The sequence below is a fragment of the Mobula hypostoma genome, chromosome 15 (assembly GCF_963921235.1).
Source record: "Mobula hypostoma chromosome 15, sMobHyp1.1, whole genome shotgun sequence".
NCBI lineage: Eukaryota > Metazoa > Chordata > Chondrichthyes > Myliobatiformes > Myliobatidae > Mobula > Mobula hypostoma.
In genome coordinates, this window is record NC_086111.1 from 72052832 (window position 1) to 72072028 (window position 19197).

At 43.2% G+C, this 19197-nt stretch overlaps 1 protein-coding gene across 1 annotated transcript in view; it reads right to left on the reverse strand.

The window, feature by feature from the left end:
- ruvbl1 (RuvB-like AAA ATPase 1) overlaps positions 1-19197 on the reverse strand; it is an 89436-nt gene that overhangs the window by 65766 nt on the left and 4473 nt on the right. Inside the window, exon 3 of the mRNA XM_063068245.1 lies at positions 9833-9965. Within this exon, the coding sequence (XP_062924315.1) occupies positions 9833-9965 (133 nt within the window). The remainder of the gene's footprint in view (positions 1-9832; positions 9966-19197) is intronic.

The following is a 19197-nucleotide window of genomic DNA, read 5'->3' on the forward strand; positions in this document are numbered from 1 at the left end:
TAACCCATCCCTCCACTTCCTCATCCAGGTCATTTATAAAAATCACGAAGAGTAGGGGTCCCAGAACAGATCCCTGAGGCACACCACTGGTCACTGACCTCCATGCAGAAAATGACCCATCTACAACCACTCTTTGCCTTCTGTGGGCAAGCCAGTTCTGGATCTACAAAGCAATGTCCCCTTGGATCCCATGCCTCCTTACTTTCTCAATAAACCTTGTATGTGGTACCTTATCAAGTGCCTTGCTGAAATTCATATACACTATATCTACTGCTCTTCCTTCATCAATGTGTTTAGTCACATCCTCAAAATATTCAATCAAGCTCGTAAGGCACAACCTGCCCTTGACAAAGCCATGCTGACTATTTCTAATCATATTATACCTCTCCAAATGTTCATAAATCTTGCCTCTCAGGATTTTCTCCATCAACTTACCAACCACTGAAGTAAGACTCACTGGTCTATAATTTCCTGGGCTATCTCTACTCCCTTTCTTGAATAAAGGAACAACATCCTCCAATCCTCCGGAACCTCTCCTGTCTCTATTGATGATTCAAAGATCATCGCCAGAGGCTCAGCAATCTCCTCCCTCACCTCCCATAGTAGTCTGGGGTACATCTCATCCAGTCCCGGCGACATATCCAACTTGATGCTTTCCAAAAGCTCCAGCACATCCTCTTTCTTAATATCTGCATGCTCAAGCTTTTCAGTCTGCTGCAAGTCATCCCGACAATCACCAAGATCCTTTTCCATATTGAATACTGAAGTAAAGTATTCATTAAGTACCTCGGCTATTTCCTCCGGTTCCATACACACTTTCCCACTGTCACACTTGATAGGTCCTATTCTTTCATATCTTATCTTCTTGCTCTTCACATACTTGTAGAAAGCCTTGGGGTTTTCCTTAATCCTGCCCGCCAAGGCCTTCTCATGGCCCCTGCTCTTCTAATTTCCTTTTTAAGCTCCTTCCTGTTAGCCTTATAATCTTCTAGATCTCTAACATTACCTAGCTGTCTGAACCTTTTGTAAGCTTTTCTTTTCTTGAGTGGATTTATTACAGCCTTTGTACACCACGGTTCTTATACCCTACCATAACTTCCCTGTCTCATTGGAACGTACCTATGCAGAACTCCACACAAATATCCCCTGAACATTTGCCACATTTCTTCCATACCTTTCCCTGAGGACATCGGTTTCCAATTTAAGTGTCCAATTTCCTGTCTGATAGCCTCATAATTCCCCTTATTCCAATTAAACACTTTTCTAACTTGTCTGGTCCTATCTCCCTCCAATGTTATTGTAAAGGAGATAGAATTATGGTAACTATCTCCAAAATGCTCTCCCACTGAGAGATCTGACACCTGACTAGGTTCATTACCCAATACCAAATCAAGTACAGCCTCTCCTCTTGTAGGCTTATCTACATATTGTGTCAAGAAACCTTCCTAAACACACCTTACAAACTCCACTCCATCTAAACCCCTCGCTCGAGGGAGATGCCAATCGATATTTGGGAAATTAAAATCTCCCATCACTACAACTCTGTTATAATTATACCTTTCCAGGATCTGTTTCTCTTATCTGCTCCTCGATATCCCTGTTACTATTGGGCGGCCTATAAAAAACACCCAGTAAAGTTATTGACCCCTTCCTGTTCCTAACCTCCACCCACAGAGACTCCGTAGAGACTCCCTCCATGACGTCCACCTTTTTTGCAGCCGTGACACTATCTCTGATGAACAGTGCCACACCCCTCACCTCTTTTGCTTCCCTTCCTGAAACATCTAAAACCCTGCACTTGAAGTAACCATTGCTGTCCCTGAGCCATCCAAGTCTCTGTAATGGCCACAACATCATAGCTCCAAGTACTGATCCACGCTCTAAGCTCATCCGCTTTGTTCACAATACTCCTTGCATTAAAATAGACACATCGCAAACCGTTGGTTTCCAAGCTTTCTCTATTTGTGAGCCAACTCCAGTCTCTTCAGTTTGGTTCCCACCCCCCCAGCAATTCTAGTTTAAACTCTCCCCAATAGCCTTAGCAAACCTCCCTGCCAGGATATTGGTTCCCCCCAGGATTTAAGTGCAACCCGTCCTTTTTGTACAGGTCACACCTGCCCCAAAAGAGGTCCCAATGATCCAGAAATCTGAATCCCTGCTCCCTGCTCCATTCTGTCAGCCACACATTTATCCTCCACCTCATTCTATTCCTATACTCATTGGCGATATGCACAGGCAATAATCCCGAGATTACTACCTTTGTGGTCCTGGATGGGATACTTTGAGTTCAAATCCTGACCTATGGTGTTAACACAAGAGATACAGCAGAGACAGATGAGAAGATGGTCAACAACAGCAATTCCACTCTTAATCAGTATCAAGGGCAGCACTGTAGAGTAGCAACAGTGCCAGCAACCTGGGTTGAATTACTGTCGTTGCCTGTAAAGTGCACGTGCTCCCTGTGATTGCATGGGTTTCCTCCGGGTTCCTCCCAAATTCTAAAAGACATTCGGGTTAGGGTTAATAAATTGTGGGCATGCTACGTTGGCGCTGGAAGCATAGTGACACTTGCAGCCTGCCCCCAGCACGGTCCTCTGAATGTGTTGGTCGTTGACCCAAAAGACGCATTTCACTATGCTTCGATGTACATGTGACAAATGAAGCTAACTTTCATGATCTTTAATCTTTACATCTTCCTTGAAAAATGCACGTGTTTGCTGAAGAAAGCACGGTCATTATTATTTTGCAGGACCATCCTTGATGTCCTATCTTATTGACAGCCCCACTGGTGTCATTAAAAATAAGTCAGAGAATGGACTGTTTACAATGTACGAGAGTTATGTGTATAAAAGAAAAAAATTTAGAGCATGAGACATTTAAAAAATAAAGAGAGCATTTATTTAATTGTTGAAACTTTAAGCAGTCTAATTCATGGCAACTACACTGCATAACTATTTTATAAATATTAAGCTCATCTCTGACATCTTTGGATAAAAAAAGGAAGATTCTCTCAATGGCTGGATTTAGTCCGAACCAGGTGGATCGAAGGTTGAAAGCAGTGGAGAGATTCTCTGCTGAAACATCCCGATCTTTCAACAGGTCAGTTATTTGTTCACAAAGTTCTCCCATTCTGACATTCAGAGAATGTGCTGGCTTATCAATGAGGCAGGCTGTATAAGTGATTTAACTCCACTGCCTTTATCTCTCAAACTGACAACAATGCTGACAACAGTTTCATCTGCAAGGTTGAATTACTAAAACCACGACAGGGCACGTCATCACTTCAAGGAAATATCGTGAGCTTCTCTCCTTTTATTTCTCTTGGAGTTTTTAATTTGACAGCTACATAAAAGGCAGGTATGGCCAATAGCTTCATTTTTCTCAGAATCAATGGGTCAAGATTTTGTTGGGATGATTATGAAGCAACCTCTTCAGACCGTGTTGGAGATGCTTACCTCATGGATACAGCAACACAGTATTAAATCCAAGATTGTATAAAGTCAAAAGTGTAAAGAAGAACATAAATAATTGTTAATCTGGATCCAATGCAACACACAAATAAAACAATCAGAATCAGATTTATTATCACCAGTATGTGAAATATGTGTGTTCCATATATGTGAAATTTGTTAACATATATCAAACAAAAATTTAAAAAATCAATATACACATGTAAGAAAGCTTATCTACATAGATTGTATGTCTATAAAGCGACACCAGGTACAGAAGTGTCTGTATACAAGGTAACTACAGGAAATTATAAAGTAATGGTAGTTGGTGTAGAAGGGTGGGTTAGTGAGTAGAGGTGTCGATGAGCCTTGCTATTTGTGGAAAGTAACTGATTTTTGAGTCTGGTGGTCCTGGCATGGATGCTACATAGCTTCCTCCCTGACGGAGTGGGAAAAACAATCCATGAGCATAGTGGTGGAATCCTTCATGATGTTACTGACCCTTTTTCAGCATCTTTCTCCATCCATGTTCTTGATGGTGGATGGGCTGGTGCTGGTGATGTGTTGGAGAGTTTTGTCTATTCAGTGTAGCGCCTTCCTGTCCTCTGCAGTGCAATTTCTGTACCATGCCGTGATGCAACTTGTCAAGATGCTCTATGTTGTGTATCTGTAGAATGACGCGAGTACAGATGTGCAAAGTCCATCTCTCTTCAGCCTCCTCAAAAAGTAGAGGTGTTTGTGTACTCATGCAACTGAAATTTTTACTGCCAAGCTGATTCGGAACCAAGGCAAGATGTGAGCAACATTTCCAAAGATTGCAAAATTTCTTAAAAAAAATCAAATAGTAGTACTTGACAGACAAACTGAGCCCCCCCCCAACAAAAACAACACCTAAATAAAGTCTGGCATTTATAACAAATGATAATTGTAAAGCAACAAAGTTGTATTGTGGAAACCATTAAATGCTTGGAAGGTATCAGATGATTGGAACAGCCGACAATGGTGCCCAGATTCAGAAGAATTTAAAGATTAATTTTATTTGTCAAAGGATGGCACCCAACAGCAACTCCTTTACTTGCATCTTCAAAAACAGTCTTATTTCCATCTTTAATATCTCTATTTTTTCCCCTTTCAGGGTTCTTTTGAAGACCCTAACCTGGAGTTACATGCTGACTATGGTTCTTTGCGGGAATGGGACCCGCTCATGGGGTTCCACAATTGGCCGCTTTTCGGCATGCCAAAATCTCAGCCTAAGATCTCGATAACTGGAGATGGGCGGATCAAAGGTCGGTGTCACCCCAGGAGACCTGTGTGTCGTTGGGTGAGTCGGAACATCAACTGTGCCTGGGGACCCGGGATCCTTGCGATCTCCAGGCACAGAGCTTGAAAAAAACAAAGTAACAGACTTTTAACATTGTAATCCAGCGAGTTGTTTGTTATGTCTCCCCGCTTGCTGGAAAATGGAATGGGGTCACCTCTTTCTCCCATATTAGGGGAGAGAGAGAGAGAGAGAGCCTACAGCATGTGGAATTATCGGGTGACCAATGTAGTCTTTGGGGTAACTGCAAGTCTGTGTCTTTGCTATTGCTTTGCTCATGCTTGAATGCTGGTAGCGGGTGCGCTTTATTTTTGCCCGGGGGGGATGACTTCGACGTTCTAACATTTAACTGTCACTCATTCTTTGGGTCACTCCTCTCTTTTCATAGATGTTTTGCGAAGAAAATGCATTTCAGGATGTATATTGTATACATTTCTCTGACATTAAATGAATCTTTGAATCAAAACGTAGTGAAATGGATCCTGAAGAGTTTTGGTCTAAAACATCAACAGTTTATTTATTTCCATATAAGCTGCTTGACCTGCCGAGTCAGTGAAATGGGTCTTTTGCATCAAATCAAATCAGTGACGATTGTGCTGGACAGCCCGCAAGTGTTGCCATGCTTCTGACACCAAATGGCATGCCCATTGTACCTAAAGATGCATATACAGTCATTCCATGTAAATAAATTAAAAGATCTAAATCGATGATCTGTCCAGCTATAGTACTGTGCAAAAGTCTTAGGCACACACACACACATTTTTTATATGGAGAAAGAGTTTGTAAATCTGGTGGGAGCAAAGGATGTTGTGAATGGGCAGGGTGGAGAGATACAGGAGGTGGACAAAATAGAAAAGGGCAAATACAGGACTGAAAGGGTGTTGTATTTGCATGCGGGAGTATATGCAGGACCACCTGATGACCCCGTGACCTCTGTCTCAGAGGCCGATGTTAGACTGTCTTTAAAGAGAGCGAACCCTCGCAAGGCAGAAGGTCCCGATGGAGTACCTGGTAAGGCTCTGAAAACCTGTGCCAACCAACTAGCAGGAGTATTCAAGGACATTTTCAACCTCTCACTGCTGAGGACAGAAGTTCCCACTTGCTTCAAAAAATGCAACAATTATACCAGTGCCTAAGAACAATAATGTGGGCTGCCTTCACAACTATCGCCCATAGCAGTCACATCGACAGTGATGAAATGCTTTGATAGGTTTGTTATGACTAGACTGAACTCCTGCCTCAGCAAGGACCTGGACCCATTGCAATTTGCCTATCATCACAATAGGTCAATGGCAGACGCAATCTCCATGCCTCTCCACACAGCTCTAGACCACCTGGACAACACAAACGTCTATGTCATGATGCTGTTCATCGACTATAGCTCAGCATTTAATACCATCATTCCCACAATCCTGTTTGAGAAGTTGCAGAACCTGGGCCACATATCCTCTTCACCGATGATTAACACTGGTGCACCTCAGGGGTGTGTGCTTAGCACACTGTTCTACTCACTGTATACACATGACTGTGTGGCTAGGCCTAGCTCAAATACCATCTATAAATTTGCTGACGATACAACCATTGTTGGTAGAACCTCAGATGGTGACGAGAGGGCATACAGGAGTGAAATAAGCCAACTAGTGGAGTGGTGCGGCAGCAACAACCTGGCACTCAATGTCAGTAAGATGAAAGATTGTGGACTTCAGGAAGGGTAAGATGAAGGAACATGTACTCATCCTCATAGAGGGATCAAAAGTGGAGAGAGTGAGCAGCTTCAAGTTCTTGGGTGTCAATATCTCTGAGGATCTAACCTGGTCCCAACATATAGATGTAGTCATAAAGAAGGCAAGACAGTGGCTATACTTTATTAGGAGTTTGAAGAGATTTGGCATGTCAACAGATACACTTAAAAATTTCTATAGTTGTACCGTGGAAAGCATTCTGACAGGCTGCATCACTGTCTGGTATGGAGGGGCTATTGCACAGGACTGAAAGAAGCTGCAGAAGGTTGTAAATCTAGTCAGTTCCATCTTGGGAACTAGCCTACAAAGTACCCAGGACATCTTTAGGGAGCAGTGTCTCAGAAAGACAGGGTCCATTATTAAAGACCTCAAGCTCCCAGGGCATGCTCTTTTCTCACTGTTACCATCAGGGAGGAGATACAGAAGCCAGAAGGCACACACTCAGCATTTCAGGAACAGCTTCTTCCCCTCTGCCATCCAATTCCTAAATGGACATTGAAGCTTTAGACACTACCTCACTTTTAAATATACAGGATTTCTGTTTTTGCATATTTTTAAAGAATCTATTCAATATATGTAATTGATTTACTTGTATATTATTATGTTTTATTTATTACTATTTTCTCCTCTGTCTGCTAGATTATGTATTGCATTGAACTGCTGCTACTAAGTTCACAAATGTCATGTCGCATGCCGGTGATAATAAACCTGACTCTGATTAAGGTAGATGAACTTGCAGCACAGGTGCAGATTGGCAGGTATCACTGAATCATGGCTGAAAGATTATAGCTGGGACCTTAATGTCCAAGGATTCACATTGTATTGAAAGGACAGGCAGGAAGGCAGAAGGGGCAGCATTGCTCTGTGGGTACAAAATGAAATCAAATCACTAGAAAGAGGTGACATAGGGTCGGAGGGTGATGAATCATTATGGATAGAGCCAAGGAACTGCAAGGGTAAAGAGACCTTGATGGGAGTTATATACCCAAACAGTAGTTAGGATGTGGCCTACAAATTACAACGGGAGATAGAAAATGCATGCTAAAAGGGCAATGTTACAATAGTGATGGGGGACTTCGATATGTAGGTAGTTTGGAAAAAAAAAATCAGGTTGGTGTTGAATTACAGGAAAGGAAATTTCTGGAGTGTCTATGAGATGGCTTTTTAGAGCAGCTCGTTGATGAACCCACTGGACGATCAGCTATTCTGGACTGGGTGTTGTGCAATGAAGCAGAATTCATTAGAGACCTTAAGGTAAAAGAACCCCCAGGGGCAAGTGGTCATAATATGATGAATTCACCCTGAAATATGAGGAGAAACCAAGGTCAGATGTATCAGTATTACAGTAGAGTAAAGGAAATTACAGAGGCATGAGAGAGGATTACCCAGAACCAATTGGAAAAGAACACTAGCAAGGAAGACGGCAGAGCAGCAATAGCTGGAATTTCTGGAAGCAATTTGGAAGGCACAGGATATATACATCCCAAAGAGGAAGAAGTATTCTGAAGGAAAGATGACAACTGTGGCTAACAAGTCAAGGCCACCGTAAAAGCTGAAGACAGCGCACATAGTAGAGGAAAAATTAGAGGGAAGTTAGAGAATTGGGAAGCTTTAAAAAACTTCTGAAATGCCCGCTTCGCTAATGCTGCTACTGTGTGGTAACAGTAATCTCCAGAGCAGAAGGCCCCGAAATCCTCGGCTTTGCGTGTTTCAGCGGCCGGGGCGAGGTCGAAGGCGCTCGGCAGGCTGTATCGAAGGGCTGGTCGGAGGCTTGAAGTTTTCGGACGGATGGACTCACTGTCGGCTGTGGTTGGCTGCGGTCAGCTGCTTCCAAGGCATCGGCAAGTTGACGGTGCCTGGAGGTTTATGGCAGGGAGTTTCTCCCTTTTGTCACCTGCTATCGCGGACTCGGGAACTTTTGAGACTTTTTTTTTTACCGTGCCCATGGTTTGTTCTTCATCAAATTATGGTATTGCTTTGCACTGCTGTAACTATGTTATAATTATGTGGTTCTGTCAGTGTTAGTCTTTGGTTTGTCCTGTTTTCTGTGATATCACTCCGGAGAAACATTGTATCATTTCGTAATGCATCTATGCATTTCTAAATGACAATAAAAGAGGACTGAGTGTTCTCATAATCTAAACCGACAGAAGGCAAAAAAAAGTCATTAAGGTAAAGTTGGAATATGAAAGTAAGCTAGCCAATAATATTAAAGAGGATACCAAAAGTTTCTTCAGATACATAAAGTGTAAAAGGGAGGCAAGAATGGATATCGGACTGCTGGAAAATGATGGAGAGGTAGTAATGGGGTGGGGGGGGAAGATACTGAAATGGCAGATGTCTGAAGAACTATTTTGCATCATTCTTCACTATGGAAGACACTAGCAGTATGGTGAAAGTTCCATGTGTCAGGGGAGTGAAGTGTGTGAATTTACCATAGCTAGTGAGAAAGTCCTTGGGAAACTAAAATCTGAAGTAGACAAGTCACCTGGACCAGATAGTGTACATCCCAGAGTTCTGATAGAGGTGGCATTAGTAACAATCTTTCAAGAATCACTAGATTCTGGAATGATTCCGCAAGACTAGAAAATTGCAAATGTCCCTCCACTATTCAACAAGGGAGAGAGACATAAGAAAGGAAAGTTTAGGACAGTTAGAGGTTGGGAAGATGTTCAAGTTGATTACTAAAGATGAGGTCTCAGTGTATTTGGAGGCACATAATAAAGTAGACTGTAGACAGCATGGTTTCCTCAAGGGAAAATCTTACCTGACAAATCTGAATCCTACACTTTTTTTTCTTTTTAAGTTAAGCTAAGCTTAATTTATTTTCCTTGTGAATGCCTTATGGTCTTAATACTAGAACACCAGGACCTAGATCCAACAGTTAAGTTTAAACATGGCTAACTCAAAACACCTTCACTTGGTTTAGTTTATTAACACCTTCACTTTTCTTTAATTTATTTTCCTTGTGAATGTTATTTATATGATGCTATTTGCCTCTGATGCTGCTGCAAGATTTTCTTTGCACCTGTGCACACATGCAATGACAATGAACTTGACCTTGCTACTAGCTACAGAAATTGCATTATAAAATGGCACATTTTAATCACTAAGTAATAACCCATCTTATAACAAAGTATGATAATTTCATTAGTTCAATGTGTTTAGGGAAGAGGTCTACCTTAAATTAACTACATTTCTACACAATTAAAGACAAACTTTAGTGCTACACAAAAAAACCTTCTGGTGGTTATATGTAAAAACACGAAGTCGGCAGATAGATTTAAAACCTACCACTCACACTTTTAAAACCGACTACTCACCAATTGCTCGCCTGAAATTCTCCATAAGTACTTCTGTCTTCTTGATTTCAGTTGAATAGACTTCACTTCCCACCATAGGACAGAATGGTACTTTGTTTCCCAGCTCCTGTGCAATGGCCAGAGCCAAAGCGGTCTGCAAAAAGTAAACAAATAGTCAGTGATCACACACATTCAGCATTAAATGGAAAAGGTCTAGAATAACTTGATCAAATTAATCTTTCAAATTGCCAGCAGGACAAGTTGGTTAAAGTTGGAAGGGATGCAACTATAGGGTAAAAAAAATGGCATTCGTAACTAGATTAAAAACAAAGTATCACAATTGCAAATAAAAATCTTTTAAATGAGACACAGCAATAAACCTTTGGGTCAAGCAAGGCCATTAAAGGTTATGTGGAGAAGGCAGGTGAATGGGGTTGTGAAACTGAGGGGGAAACTAAATTGGTCATGATGAAATGGTGTAGAAGACTTGATGAGCTAAATGGTCTAATTCTGCCCCCTTGTTTTATGGTCTTATTACTAGAACACCAGCACCAAGTTCCAACGGTTAAGTTTAAAACATGGCTAGCTCATAAAATACGTGGTTTATTCACACCCAATTTTGCTCCTCTGTCTTATGGTCTATGTTGAAACTTTATAGGATGAGATAACACCAAATTAAATAACTTCCCATTTTAATACGCAAAGTGCCATCACTGGTATTTATTCATTCTAATCTGTTACTAATCTAATAGATGTGATAACCGTGCCACTGTAAAGACCAACAATTTATTATTCTTAATTGTCCTAGACAAGGTGTTGATCAGCCAAATACTTGGAAAAATACATTTCCAAATATTTGGCAAATATACGTTATGTCAACCAGAATTCTATATCCAATATTGTGGGCCATTCTGTGATATCAAATGTGGTAAATTAAAGGTTGCTCTAGCCAGGGGTAGTAGTGGGGATAAGCTCCCCCACTACCTATTAAATGCTCCTAACAGCGTACATCTCAAGTAGCCTCAGACAACCAAGTCCAGCTCCTGGCCTTCATGGCTTTGTTACCAAAGTCCAGCGGAATCTTTTCTACTGACAGGAGAAGGAGCAAAGACAAGTTACTGGCACATTAAAATTAGTCACTTCGGGTAGATGGGGCTCAACAGCCATGGTTGGCAGCTAGAAGCAATTCTGATCTCAAATCTTCGCTGCCTTGCGGCTATACCCACTCACAGGTAAGGCTTTGGGACTAAACCCCAAAGAAAACATCCCGAGCTGGAGTCCCCAACACAGCCCTATGTTGAGTTCAACGCTGACTGGCAATTCCAGCGATGCTGCTGGTGCCAAACTGTATCAGTCTCTGCTGTTCCTTTGGATTCATCAGATTCATGGAGGGGGGAGCTCGCCACATGGGTGACAACTTGCTCTCCATATTGTGCTGCCCTGACCTGTGTATCTAGACAGCTAGGACACAACATCCATGGTCGACCCTGATCACTGTTGTAACAAGATCAAGTGTGCTTACCGTGCTATTCCATGCCCTTACATTGTAAAGTCTAAGAGCGCCTAGCTGTACTCCTACTCCGAGTATAGGCAGAGACTGAAGACTGCAGCACCAGTAGTGTGGATCAATGTATGGACAAGGGAAGGACAGCAGCGCTTACAGGACTGCTTTGACTCGGTGGACTGGACTGTATTCAGGGATTCATCTTTGAATCTGGATGAGTTACCAAATTCATTAAAACCTGTGTGGATGAGCATGTGTCTATAAAAACTTACTGTACATTCCCAACCCAAAAGCCGTGGATAAACCAGGAGTTTCGTTGTCTGCTGAGGGCTAGATCTGAGGCATTTAAGCCTGGTGACCCATGACTGTTCAAGAAAACCAGGTATGATTTGCAGAGGGCAATTTTAAGAGCGAAGAAACAAACCCGAGTGAAGTTGGAGGCAACATCGGATGCATGTCAACTCTTGCAGGGTCTGCAGGACATTACTTCCTACAAAGTGAAACCCAATAGTATGAACAGCAGCAATGCTTCACTACCAGATGTGCTCAATGCCTTTTATGCCCACTTTGAAAGGGAGAGTACAACTACAACTGTAAAGATCCCTGCTGCATCTGGTGACCCTGTGATTTGTCTGAGAGGCCGATGTCAGGCTGTCTTTCAGGAGGGAGAACCCTTGCAAAGTGGCTGGCCCCGATGCAGTACCTGGTGAGGCTCTGAAAACTTGTGCTAATGAACTGGCAAATGTATTCAAGGACATTTTCAACCTCTCATTGCTACGGTCAGAAGTTTCCACCAGCTTCAAAAGTGCAACATTATACCAGTGCCCAAGAAGAATAGTGTGATCTGCTTTAATGACTATCATCCAGTAGCACTCACAGCTATGGTAATGAAACACTTTGAGAAGTCATGGTCAGAATCAACTCCTGCCTCAGCAAGGACCCGGACCCACTGCAATTTGCACAAGTCCACAGTAGGTCTATGGCAGATGCAATCTCAATGGCTCTTCACACAGCCTTAGAATACCCAGACAATACAAATACCCACGTCAAGAGGTTGTTTGTTGACTATAATTCAGTGTTGACCACCATCATTCCTACAGTCCTGATCGATAATCTATGGAACTTGGGCCTCTGTACCTTCCTCTGCAATTGGATCCTTGACTTCCTAACAGGAAGACAACAGCCTGTGCAGATTGGTAATATCATCTCCTGCTCACTGACTATTAACACTGGTGCACCTCAGGGATATGTGTTTAGCCCACTGCTCTACTCTCTCGATACCCATGAATGTGGCTAGGTATAGCTCAAATGCCATCTATAAATTTGCTGATGATATAACCATTGTTGGCAGAATCTCAGACAGAGACGCAAGAGCGCACAGGAGCGAGCTATACCAGCTGGTTGAGTGGTGTCACAGCAACAACCTTGCACTCAACGTCAATAAGACCAAAGAGCTGATTGTGGACTTCAGAGAGGATAGGATGATTGAACACAAATCAATCCTTATAGCGGGATCAGAAGCAGAGAGTGAGAAATCTCAAATTCCTGGGTGTCAAGATCTCTGAGGATCTAACCTAGTCTCTAGATGCAGCTATAAAGGTGGCAAGACAGGGCTCACCTGAAACACTCCAACCTTTCCATCGACGTACCATGGACAGCATTTTGGCAAGCTGCATCACTGTCTGGTATTGGGGTGGGGGGCTAATGCACAGGATTGAAAAGTGACAGAAAGTTGTGAAGTCAGCTCCATCTTGGGTACTAGCCTCTGTAGTATCCAAGACACCTATCAGAAGACATCTTCTTAGAAAGACAGCGTCCAACATTAAGGACCCCCACTACCCAGGACATGCCCTCTTCTCATTGTTACCATCAGGAAGGAGGTACAGAAGCTTTGAGGCACATACGCAGTGACTCAGGAACAGTTTCTTCCCTGCCATCTGATTCGTAAATGGACTTTGAACCCATGAACACTACCTCATTTTATTTATAATATATATTAATATATATACATACACACACACACATACATATATATATATATACACACACACATATACATACATACACACACATACTGTAATTGAGATATATACTTTATTGATTCCAAAGGAAATTAGTGTCACAGTAGCATCACAAGAGCACAGCTAAAAATATTAGAAGTAGAAAGAATAAAAACTATATTACCACAAAGTCTAATAGGAAGGGGTCATCACTTTCCCAGATATAGGTTGACTCATTATAGAGCCTAATAGCCGAGGGCAAGAATGACATCATATAGCACTCTTTGGAGGAATGCAATTGTCTCAGTCTACTACTAAAAGTGCTCCTCTGTTCAGCCAGGGAGGCGTGCAGAGGGTGAGAAACACTGTCCAGAATTGCCAGGAATTTCCATAGGGGCCTTTGTTCTACCACAGCCTCCAGTGTGTCCAGTTTGACTTCTATAAATGAGCCAGCCTTTCTAATCAGTTTATTGAGCCTGTTGGCATCAAATGTGTTGATACCACTGCCCCAGCACACCACGGCATAGAAGATTGAACTGGCAACAACAGACTGGTAAGACGTGTGAAGGAGAGACCTGTATACTCCAAAGGTCCTCAGTCTCCTCACAAAGTAGAGGTGACTTTGGCCCTTCTCCACAGCCTGTGTTGGTGCTTCACTCACGTCTGTCATCCAGGTGCACCCTCAGGTACTTGTAGGTCTTCACCACATCCTCACCATCAACAGTAACAGGGAGCAATGCAGGCTTAGTCCTCCTAAAGTCCATCAACATTTTCTTTGTCTTACTGATGTTGAGCTGCTAATGATTCAGCTTGCACCATTTGACAAAGTCCTCCAACAGGGCCCTGTATTCATCCTCCCTTTATGCACCCAACTATTGCCAAGTCAGAGAATTTCTGCAGATGACATGACTCAGTGTTGTATCTAAAGTCCAAGGTATACAGGATAAACAGGAAGGGAGCCAATACAGTCCCCTGTGGGGCCCCAGTGCTGCTTATAGCCATGTCTGACACACAGCTCTGAAGCCACACATATTGTGGTCTGCCAGTCAGGTAGTCCATTATCCAGGACACAATGGAAGTGCCAATCTGCATTGAATGGAGCTTTCCTCCCCAGCAATGAGGGCTGTATGTTATTGAAGGCACTTGAGAAATCAAGAAACATGATCCTCACAGTGCTGCCCTGCTTATCTAAATGGGAGTAGACTCTGTTCAGCAGGTAGATGACAGCATCATCGACTCCAATATGCTCTGGTAGGCAAACTGCAGAGGATCAAGGGCTGATCTGACCAGGGGTCAGAGGTGAGCCAGGACCAGCCTCTCTAGGATCTTCATGATATGCGAGTTAGGGCCACAGGACGGTAGTCATACAAGACTTTCAGTTTGCCCTTCTTGGATACCGGGGCCACACGTGATGTTTTCTACACAGTCAGGAACCTTTCCAGGCTGAGACTCAGGCTGAAAAAGCACTGAAAAATTCCACCCAGCTGCTCAACACACTCCTTCAGTAGCTTGGGGTTCACACCATCCTGTCCTAATGCTTTGCCGTGTCTGAGTTTCCCCAGAGCCCTTCTCACCTGGCTCCATAGTGAAGGAGAGTCCATGACGACTGGGGAGTTGGTGGAAGCTGGGGGCTGGGGGAGGTGAAGATTGGCACGATAACAGTCAGTATGTGGAGGTGTGGATGGCAGGTGCAGGGCAAGGAAGGAATGTAGACAGTGGAAGCCTGCGCTGTTCATCCACATGTTGAATTGGGGCGGGGGGGGGAAGAGGATTTACTTATTTTCCCTATTTTATCATGTATTGCACTGTACTGCTGCAGCTAAGTTAACAAGTTTCATGACATCTGCCAGTGATATTAAACCTGATTCTGAAAGTACTAAAACCAAGGTACCCCAGTCAGTTCAGATTGTCAACATTGCGTCCACAACCTCCATTAGCACAGGTGCACCACAAGGCTGTGTGCTTAGCCCCCTGCTCTACTTACTTTATACTTATGACTGTGTGGCTAAACACAGCTCCAATGTCATATTTAAATTTGCTGATAACAACAAATTACTACCGCAAAGGTAGTAATCTCGGGATTACTGCCTGTGCCACACGACAGTGAGAGTAGGAATGCGATGAGGTGGAGGATAAATGCGTGGCTGAGGGATTGGAGCAGGGGGCAGGGATTCAAGTTTTTGGATCATTGGGACCTCTTTTGGCGCAGGCGTGACCTGTACAAAAAGGACGGGTTACACTTGAATCCCAGGGGGACCAATATCCTGGCAGGGAGATTAGCGGGGGCTACTGAGGTGACTTTAAACTAGAATGGTTGGGGGGTGGGAATCAAATTAAAGAGGCTAGGCGTGAGGAGGTTAGTTCATAACAGGGGGATGGGAACCAGTGCAGAGAGACAGAGGGGTGGAAAGTGAGGGTAGAAGCAAAAAGTACAAAGGAGAAAAGTAAAAGTGGCAGGCCGACAAATCCAGGGCAAGCATTAAAAAGGGCCACTTTTCAACATAATTGTATAAGGGCTAAGAAAGTTGTAAAAGAGCGCCTGAAGGCTTTGTGTGTCAATGCAAGGAGCATTCGTAATAAGGTGGATGAATTGAAAGTGCAGATTGTTATTAATGATTATGTTATAGTTGGGATCACAGAGACATGGCTCCAGGGTGACCAGGTATGGGAGCTCAACGTTCAGGGATATTCAATATTCGGGAGGGATAGACATGAAGGAAGGGGAGGTGGGGTGGCGTTGCTGGTTAAAGAAGAGATTAACGCAATAGAAAGGAAGGACATAAGCCGGGAAGATGTGGAATCGATATGGGTAGAGCTGCGTAACACTAAGGGGCAGAAGACGCTGGTGGGAGTTGAGTACAGGCCACCTAACAGTAGTAGTGAGGTCGGAGATGGTATTAAACAGGAAATTAGAAATGTGTGCAATAAAGGAACAGCAGTTATAATGGGTGACTTCAATCTACATGTAGATTGGGTGAACCAAATTGGTAAAGGTGCTGAGGAAGAGGATTTCTTGGAATGTACGCGGGATGGTTTTTTGAACCAACATGTCGAGGAACCAACTAGAGAGCAGGCTATTCTGGACTGGGTTTTGAGCAATGAGGAAGGGTTAATTAGCAATCTTGTCGTGAGAGGCCCCTTGGGTAAGAGTGACCATAATATGGTAGAATTCTTCATTAAGATGGAGAGTGACATAGTTAATTCAGAAACAAAGGTTCTGAACTTAAAGAGGGGTAACTTTGAAGGTATGAGACGTGAATTAGCTAAGATAGACTGGCAAATGACACTTAAAGGATTGACGGTGGATATGCAATGGCAAGCATTTAAAGGTTGCATGGATGAACTACAACAATTGTTCATCCCAGTTTGGCAAAAGAATAAATCAAGGAAGGTAGTGCACCCGTGGCTGACAAGAGAAATTAGGGATAGTATCAATTCCAAAGAAGAAGCATACAAATTAGCCAGAGAAAGTGGCTCATCTGAGTACTGGGAGAAATTCAGAGTTCAGCAGAGGAGGACAAAGGGCTTAATTAGGAAGGAGAAAAAAGATTATGAGAGAAAACTGGCAGGGAACATAAAAACGGACTGTAAAAGCTTTTATAGATATGTAAAAAGGAAAAGACTGGTAAAGACAAATGGAGGTCCCCTGCAGACAGAAACAGGTGAATTGATTATGGGGAGCAAGGACATGGAAGATCAATTGAATAATTACTTTGGTTCTGTCTTCACTAAGGAGGACATAAATAATCTTCCAGAAATAGTAAGGGACAGAGGGTCCAGTGAGATGGAGGAACTGAGCGAAATACATGTTAGTAGGGAAGTGGTGTTAGGTAAATTGAAGGGATTGAAGGCAGATAAATCCCCAGGGCCAGATGGTCTGCATCCTAGAGTGCTTAAGGAAGTAGCCCAAGAAATAGTGGATGCATTAGTAGTAATTTTTCAAAACTCGTTAGATTCTGGACTAGTTCCTGAGGATTGGAGGGTGGCTAATGTAACTCCACTTTTTAAAAAAGGAGGGAGAGAGAAACCGGGGAATTATAGACCGGTTAGCCTAACGTCGGTGGTGGGGAAACTGCTGGAGTCAGTTATCAAGGATGTGATAACAGCACATTTGGAAAGCGGTGAAATGATCGGACAAAGTCAGCATGGATTTGTGAAAGAAAAATCATGTCTGACGAATCTTATAGAATTTTTTGAGGATGTAACTAGTAGAGTGGATAGGAGAGAACCAGTGGATGTGGTATATTTGGATTTTCAAAAGGCTTTTGACAAGGTCCCACACAGGAGATTAGTGTGCAAACTTAAAGCACACGGTATTGGGGGTAAGGTATTGGTGTGGGTGGAGAATTGGTTAGCAGACGGGAAGCAAAGAGTGGGAATAAACGGGACCTTTTCAGAATGGCAGGCGGTGACTAGTGGGGGACCACAAGGCTCAGTGCTGGGACCCCAGTTGTTTACAATATATATTAATGACTTGGATGAGGGAATTAAATGCAGCATCTCCAAGTTTGCAGATGACACGAAACTGGGTGGCAGTGTTAGCAGTGAGGAGGATGCTAAGAGGATGCAGGGTGACTTGGATAGGTTGGGCGAATGGGCAAATTCATGGCAGATGCAATTTAATGTGGATAAATGTGAAGTTATCCACTTTGGTGGCAAAAATAGGAAAACAGATTATTATCTGAATGGTGGCCGATTAGGAAAATGGGAGGTGCAACGAGACCTGGGTGTCATTATACACCAGTCATTGAAAGTGGGCATGCAGGTACAGCAGGCGGTGAAAAAGGCGAATGGTATGCTGGCATTTATAGCGAGAGGATTCGAGTACAGGAGCAGGGAGTTACTACTGCAGTTGTACAAGGCCTTGGTGAGACCACACCTGGAGTATTGTGTGCAGTTTTGGTCCGCTAATCTGAGGAAAGACATCCTTGCCATAGAGGGAGTACAAAGAAGGTTCACCAGATTGATTCCTGGGATAGCAGGACTTTCATATGAAGAAAGGCTGGATGAACTGGGCTTGTACTGGTTGGAATTTAGAAGATTGAGGGGGGATCTGATTGAAATGTAGAAGATCCTAAAGGGATTGGACAGGCTAGATGCAGGAAGATTGTTCCCGATGTTGGGGAAGTCCAGAACGAGGGGCCACAGTTTGAGGATGGAGGGGAAGCCTTTTAGGACCGAGATTAGGAAAAACTTCTTCACACAGAGAGTGGTGAATCTGTGGAATTCTCTGCCACAGGAAGCAGTTGAGGCCAGTTCATTGGCTATATTTAAGAGGGAGTTAGATATGGCCCTTGTGGCTACGGGGGTCAGGGGGTATGGAGGGAAGGCTGGGGCGGGGTTCTGAGTTGGATGATCAGCCATGATAATAAATGGCGGTGCAGGCTCGAAGGGCCGAATGGCCTACTCCTGCACCTATTTTCTATGTTTCTATGTAACACGGTCATAGGCCAAATCAAAGGTGGTAACAAATTAGCATATAGGAGGGATTCTGAAAATCTTGCTGAGTGGTGCCACAACAACAATCTCTTACTCAATGTCAACAAGACTGAGGAGCTGATTGACTTACGGAGGAGGTCACTGGAGGTCCATGAGCTCGTCCTCATCGGGAAATCAGAGGCGGAGAGAGCCAACAACTTTAAATTACTCAGTGTTAACATTTCAGAGGACCTGTCCTGGTCTCTACACACATGGACAACTATGATGAAAGCACGGCAGCACCTCTGTTTCCTTGGTTGTTAGTGAATATTCAGCATGACATCTAAAACTCCGAGAAACTTAATTATAGATGTGTGGTGGAGAGCAAGTTGACTGACTGCATCACAGCCTACAGAAAGCCACTGAGAGCAAAAATCCAATTTTATGTGAAATTAGAGATAGAA